Source organism: Mastomys coucha, unplaced genomic scaffold (genome assembly GCF_008632895.1).
Source record: "Mastomys coucha isolate ucsf_1 unplaced genomic scaffold, UCSF_Mcou_1 pScaffold21, whole genome shotgun sequence".
Classification (NCBI taxonomy): Eukaryota; Metazoa; Chordata; class Mammalia; order Rodentia; family Muridae; genus Mastomys; species Mastomys coucha.
In genome coordinates this window covers 1,660,929-1,667,776 of record NW_022196904.1, presented here as the reverse complement: position 1 = coordinate 1,667,776, position 6,848 = coordinate 1,660,929, and the positions used below count along the sequence as shown (strand labels likewise).

The 6,848-nt window shown below is 51.7% G+C and overlaps 1 protein-coding gene across 4 annotated transcripts in view; it reads right to left on the bottom strand.

Moving 5' to 3' along the window:
* Positions 1 to 430: 430 nt before the first annotated feature.
* Eps8l1 (EPS8 like 1) overlaps positions 431 to 6,848 on the bottom strand; it is a 15,780-nt gene continuing 9,362 nt past the window's right edge. For all 4 annotated transcript variants that reach the window (XM_031385108.1, XM_031385104.1, XM_031385107.1 and 1 more), the window contains exons 13-20: positions 6,436 to 6,577; positions 6,295 to 6,323; positions 3,271 to 3,400; positions 3,041 to 3,172; positions 2,728 to 2,836; positions 2,425 to 2,599; positions 1,991 to 2,123; positions 431 to 1,883 (exon numbers count right to left, since the gene is read on the bottom strand). In XM_031385108.1, coding sequence (XP_031240968.1) covers positions 1,797 to 1,883; positions 1,991 to 2,123; positions 2,425 to 2,599; positions 2,728 to 2,836; positions 3,041 to 3,172; positions 3,271 to 3,400; positions 6,295 to 6,323; positions 6,436 to 6,577 — 937 coding nt within the window. In that variant the 3' untranslated portion in view covers positions 431 to 1,796. The remainder of the gene's footprint in view (positions 1,884 to 1,990; positions 2,124 to 2,424; positions 2,600 to 2,727; positions 2,837 to 3,040; positions 3,173 to 3,270; positions 3,401 to 6,294; positions 6,324 to 6,435; positions 6,578 to 6,848) is intronic.

Below are 6,848 nucleotides of genomic sequence, written 5' to 3'. Positions count from 1 at the left end.
TGAGCCGTATCTCTGAAGGAAGTACATTTTCCATGATGAAAACCACAAATGCAAAGGTCATAGGGTCGAGTAGCTTGGCATGCTAAGTGCAGGAAGGCACTTGGGCCCAAATAGCAGAGGACAGTACTGAGGGCTGGCTTTCTGCAGGGATGTGGCCCTGCTAAGGACTTGAGCTCTGAGGTGGGAGGTCTGGCCACCAGACTGCTAGCTGGTTGAGTTGTAACAGATCCCTCTGCTGTACATCAATATAGGTGGAGGAGTGACGGACAGGGTGATCAACAAAGGATGAAGTCAGGATAAGCAGATAGAAATGATCAGATTCCAGACCAGAGAGAGCTACAGGCCTCTGATGTTCCAGCAAGCAGTCCCTGACTGCATTTCAGCTTGCAGCCCAGGAGCTCACTAAAACAGTTTGGGCAAACTGCTTGTGTTTTTAGTTTCTCTTAGAAAAGAAGGCATAAGGGCATTTGCCAGGAATCCCAGCATTCAGGAAACTAAAATGGGAGAATTGAGACTTTGAGGCTATATCCAGACTGTCTCCAACAAAACCAACCAGCTTACCACCCAACCCTGACATAAGGAATGACAGGCAGTGATTAGATTCTGAAGGTCTATTCCTGGCAGTGCAAACAGCATGAACCAATGCCCGGAGTCCTGACAAGGGAGGAAGGGGTCCCTGGAGTGCTCATGTTCATCAACTCTCACGCTGGAGTTAGGTTTTATCCTGTCAGGAGAAGCAAGGGACATGTTCGAGGACTAGACAGGGAAGGACATCTGCAGTGGTTTAATGTTCTAGAAGGAAGTGGGTATAGTGAAGCTGTCAGCCTGAAGGCTGGCTTTTGAGGTGTACCACCTGCTGGCTCAGGTAAGAACTGAACTCCTTTGGGAGCAGAGGAGGACTGCACTGGTGGGACTCTTGGAACAAGTGTTTTAAGGATGCAAAGAGAAGCACCACGGCAGGAAAAGACCTTAGCGATATCTAGTCTGAATGAGAAAACCAGCCCTTATCAGCCACTTAAGTAAACCGGACAGACAAGTTGCAGGACTTGGCAGGGAGAAAGTTCTTGAGGAGACTGGAAGACCCAAGAGCTTATAGCATGCTCAAGGAACATCCAGATCTCCATAGCTGGATCCTTGGTGGCTGGCACAGGCATCTGGCATTCAGGTGAGCTGAGCCAGAACGATGGAGGTTGCTCCAACCAGCAGAAGCAGTAAGTGCGAAATGCCTGTGATTGAAGGAATTGGCCCAAAATGGAGGCTGGGAGGAGACACCCTCCGTGTTTGAAAGGAAAATCTCATCTAGGTGACAGGACCAAGAACAACGAGGAGCCAGGGAAGGGTTTTGAACCAGAGAGATTATAGGTAGTGGTAGAGCGAGGATAGACTGGTGCTTAAGAGAAAGCCTGGGTTGGAATCTCCATGTTTATGGAGAGGAAAATATGGGGTGTCTAGGAGATTCCTGGCTCCTTGGTAGCCAGCAAGAGAAGGGGACAGCAGGTGGATATAGCCTAAAAGGAGGCTGTTTATATAGCACATCACAACGCACAGACAGGGCCATCATTGCGCCTCTTGGGCGTGCCTCCCTGGTAGTGTCTATGCTCTGTCCCTTTCCCCGTTCCCATCGGTCCCTCTGGAAGGGTTCCAGTCAGCACTGTCAGTGCAGTAGCGGGGAACCCAGGGTGGGCGATCCTTTACGGCATCTACTGCCACTGGCGATGGGGAAGAGTCTGGCGACTGTTGTCCTACGGGGCGCTGGGAACCCCATCGTCTCATCACATTTTGTGAACGAGCCAGGATCAAATGACTTCTGTTTTGGTCTCGCCTTCCACTTTTTTCTTTTGCTTCTCCATCACGGCCTCCAGCTCTGATACTTTTTCTCTGTCCTGGAGGGTGGGGTGGAAATCAAGACCTGAGTAAGTGAATCCTGGGCAACGCTACCCCCACCTCACCCCCGTCTTCCGCCTCGTTAGGGCCTGGGCGATTCTCTCACCTCCAGCAGCGCGCGCTGCACAGTGACTTGGCTGTACACTCGCGCCCCTTCCTCCGGGCACACTGCCCGCAACTCTTCCTTTTGCAGCGAGAAGAGCTGCGCGCCGGTCAGCACGCCGAGAGCTTCCACAGTCCTAAGAAGGCAGCAGGGGCCATCACAGCTCAAGCCCCTTCAGCCCCACCAATCATATCACACCCCTAGCAGCTTGTCCAATCAGAGCTCTCAAGCAAGGAAATCGGGGCGGAGAGGCTCAGGCTCTGGAGGTGTGGCATTTCAGAAAAGGAATGCTCTCCTCTGTGGTCTCCCAGCGGAGCTAGTCATTGGGCGTTGTAACTTGCCCCACAGTTTTCCCGCTCCCACCCCCAGACCAACTGAAACCTCGACTTCCAGATCTGTTACCTGTCTCTGCAGAGTAGCAGTGAGACCCCACTCACCCGGAGCTAAAGCCCTTGGTCTGCAGCCAGGCACGGACCACCGAGGCCTCAGAGCGCGGGCTGAGCTGGGGCTCCGGGGCTCGGGGCCCCGGGGTTACCCGGCTGGGACCCGAACGGCCCTGCGCCAGGCGCGACTGCAGCTCCTCGTTGACACAAAGCATCTGGGAGAATTTCTCTGCAGGAGGGAAACCGTGAAGGGAGGGAGTGCTGGGGCCAGGGATTCGGGAGCCTCTAGCTTGCCCAGAGTGGAGCCTGAAAAGCGAAGACAACGATCACTTCCCAGAGTGACTTTCCACTACTCACCCTTCTCGCTGGGTTCCAAACTGTTTAGACTGTCGCAACTGTCCCACTGGGGCCGCACCTGAGTGGGGGCTGGAGCTGGGGCAGGTGGGGGAGGAGGTGTGCTAGTCTCCTGGAAGGGAATGAAGAGGGGGCGGGAGGGGGGAAGGGAGAGAGACAGAGACACAGAGACAGAGATAAGGCCTCCAGCCCCTTTCTCAATAAACTGAACACTCCACTTTCCAAGAAGTACCCTTCACACCTGATTTTCTTATCCCCACGACCTAGGATCTGGCCCCCACTTTTCCCCCAGAGAAGCAAGAATATGCTGACTTACTAGGTTTCTTGCGGGGCTTTGGCTGCTGTGCACCTGAGGTCCAGGGTGGGGTGTCAGGATATTATAAGGTACATAGCCCTCTTGTCCCTGATGGTCCCGAACCTTCCACCATTTGCGCCTGTCATCTAGGACCTAGGTGGGGGAGTAAGCAGAAAATTCGTGCCCTGGTTCTATGTGTAGTCTATGCAGAACCGGCTAATTCCACGGTCTCAGGCCCCCACGCCGCTAACCTCCAACACATCTCGGTGCTTGACAGATAGCTCGCTGCCATTTCGGGCCTGGAAGTCGTAATTACACAGAACCCATTTTCTGGCTTTCTCTTCTAGCTGGGACTCAGTTTCCAGTTCTGGATCTGGATGACTAGAGAGAATGAAACGGGTAGGAGATAAGGAAGTAGCCAGCCTCAATGGTCTGGATTGTAAGTTGCTAATGTGAGGCGGGGTTAGAGCCAAGCAGGAGCCAGAGCAGGGTCCCAGGTTAATATGTTAATACAGGCTTGACATTGGAGTCAGAGCTTGAATATAGTTGGCTCGTTTCCTTGCCTGGCATCATGCAGTAAACATAATGTATTATGATTACTGTTTAATTCTTTATGGGGTGGTGGGGATGGAACCCAGGGCCTTGCGCATGCTAAGGAAGTACTTTACTGAACCCCAGTCCTCACTCGAATCTTTTGTTCTTAATTTTATTTGTGTGCATTTTGTCTGCACTTATGTATGTGCACCATCTATGTGTGGTCCTCACAGAGCCTGGAAGAGGACGTCCTAGAGCTGGAGTTACAGCCAATTGTAGACCACCATGTGGTGCTAGGAGCTGAACCCAGGTCCTCTGCAAGGGTCGAGAGTATTCTTAACCTCTGAGCCATCTCTCCAGCTCCGCACTTGCATTTTATAAGTGGGAATAGTAAAACTCAGAACAGATAGCTACAATACTATACTGCTCATCCACTAGGATAATGAGCAAGGTACAAGTAGTAGTCAGTGGATATGCTTATACCACACTGCATGCCAATCGCGTTCAGATTTGGTTCTCCCGGAGCTACAGGGTAGGTCCATCAATGTAGATCCTCTCAGGTTCCTTCCTCCTCCAGAGATTTCACGATTATCCCCCTTCCACCCTTTTTGTGGCACAGGGGATCAGGGGATTGAACCCAGTATCTTACATGTGCTAGGCAGACATTGCACCACTGACCTATGTCCTACCCCCTTACGAATAGATTCCAGGCAAGTACTCTACTTCTGAGCCACACCCCAGACAGGTGAGCCACAGCCACAGCCCTTCACTGGTTGGATTCTAGGCAAGAATTCTACCATTAACCCATATTCCCAACCCTTCACTACTAGTTTCTCAGGCAGTCCACTCCTGAGCCCCCAACTCTTTACTGGCAGATTCTAGGCAAATGCTGTCACTGAGCTACATCCCAGCCTTTTGTTTTATTTTATGTGTTTGTCTGCATGTAGGTCTGTGCATAGACCTGTGCCTGCAAAGACCTAAGAGAATGTTGGATCCCCTGGAAATGGAGTTATAGATGGTTTTGAGCTGCATGCATGGGTGATGGGACTTGAGCCCTGGGCCTCTGGAAGAGCAGCTAGTGCTCTTATATACTACTAAGCCATTCCTCTAGCCCCTCCCAAGCCTCTATTTTTTAAATTTTTTTTTTTTTATTTTATTTTAAGGCAAGGCCAGGTAGGTCCAGAACTTTTGATCTTCTTGCTTTATGCTTTTGAGTAGCAGGGATGACAGGATCAGAATAGCAGAATATGGCCATTATCTCACTTTTTTTTGTTTGTTTGTTTTGTTTTGTTTTTGAGACAGGGTTTCTCTGTGTAGCCTTGGCTGTCCTGGAACTCAGTCTGTAGACCAGGCTGGCCTTGAACTCAGAAATCCGCCTGCCTCTGCCTCCCAAGTGCTGGGATTAAAGGTGTGTGCCACCACTGCCCGGCTCATTATCTCACTTTTTATAGGGAAGGAACTGAGGTACAGTGTAGTAATGGTCAAGGCACAAAAGAAAGATGTAACTTAGTTGGGCCCTGGCAGTCCTTGTCAGGGTCACTCTGAACGGCTCTGTATGCGGCTGGATTTGAACTCAAGTTGAGCCACAGCCTTGCGCTCTCTGTAAGGCCCTCACAGCTCCGGAGACTTCTCACATTTCCAGGCAAAGAAATTACATCCAGAGAAGGTGAGTAAAGAGCTAGAGGTGCGGAGTCTGAGGTTCAGAAGCAGGCAGACAGAGGAAAGGGGCCTGCAACACCAGATAGCTTAGGGGATGGTTGGCTCTGCGCCCCACCCGACAAGAGAGACTTCATCCCGGATCAGGCCTACCTGTGGAAGGGAGAGGGGGGCTCTTCAGGGTCTTGTCACTCCCTGTGTGGGGCTGACAGCTCCCAGTATGCAGTCCCTGCTGAGACCCTCTGCTGGGGCCCTCACTTAGACCCCCATGCATATTCTCTGGCTCTAGCATTTTGTTCTCAATCCACACCCACTCCCTCCACTCTTGGCCCCTATTTGCCCAAGGATCCTAGAGTTGTGACCCCTCTCCATCATCTTCCTCCCCTGGATTTACAAGCCCTCAGCTTCCGAGATTTGTTAGAACCATAAATTTAGGTCCCTAGTTCTTTCTTTCCCAGCAAAGTAGGCAGGAGTCCAGGTCTTGACCTTCAAGTCCCTAGATCTTTTTAGCTCCTCAAGCGTTCCAGTCTGCTCCCCGCCACCCCAAGTAGGTGCTATTTCTTAGAGCATTAGGAAGCTAGAAGTCCCACTTCAGTTAGTGACCCAGAGACTGCCAACACTTTCTAATGCTTTCTCACATTTGTCCCCAGCTTCTCCTGGTTTTAGGTTTCATCTTTTCCCTGACATCCAGTATTCTGTGCTCTTGGGCGGGACCCGAGCCTAATGCTTTCCCTGGTTCCAGAACACCAAACTGCACTTTTTCAGTTTTTTGAGGACACTGGGGTCCAAGCCCATAGACATACCCACTCTTAGCACCTAACACTCATAGCTTCAGGAATCTAAGCCTCCATTCCCTCTTCCCTTGGACCCACAGATCTGGGCTCCTCCCCCCTCCCTCCTTACTCCTTCCCTCCCCCACCCCAGCCCCAGCCCCGCCTCCTCACCACCTCACCCACCTGCAAAGAGCCGGGAAGGCAGAGGGAGAAAAAAGACAAGAAAAAGGGAAGAGTCGGAGTCAGCGCCGGGTGACCCTGGGATTCGGTCCTCCCAACCCCGTCCCTGGCCGCTTTGCAGCGGACACTCACCCATTGACTGCGACCTGGGGGGCGCTTTGCTGCGGGAAGTAAGAGAGCTTGGGGTCAGGTAGGCTACACCTCAGACTTCCTGGCTCACCCCTGTGGTGCGGATAGGGGGAGCTTAGTGCTTCCCTGGCAGCTCTGCCTTACCTGCCTGCGCCGCTTCTCGTGTTGTAGCTGTTTTTCCACTGGGTCCTCCCAGGGGCGGCCCTGCGGATCAGTGGCCGGAGGCTCCCAGCCGCTGTAGAATTCTGGACTGTATGGAGACCCTTCTTCAGGGGGCAGCTCCACCCTGTCATCAGGGACCCATCAGAAGGTTAGGCCAAACCAACCCAGGGACATTATTTCACAACATTTCTCTTTTCCTGCAAACCTGGCTGTTTCTACCCTCCAAGCTCCACTCAGTACATTCTTTCTTTCTTTTCCTTTCTTTCTTTCTTTCTTTCTTTCTTTCTTTCTTTCTTTCTTTCTTTCTTTCTTTCATTCTCTCTCTCTCTCTTTCTCTCTCTCTCCTCCCTCCCTCCTTTCTTCCTTCCTTCCTTCCTTTCTTTCTTTCTTAAAAA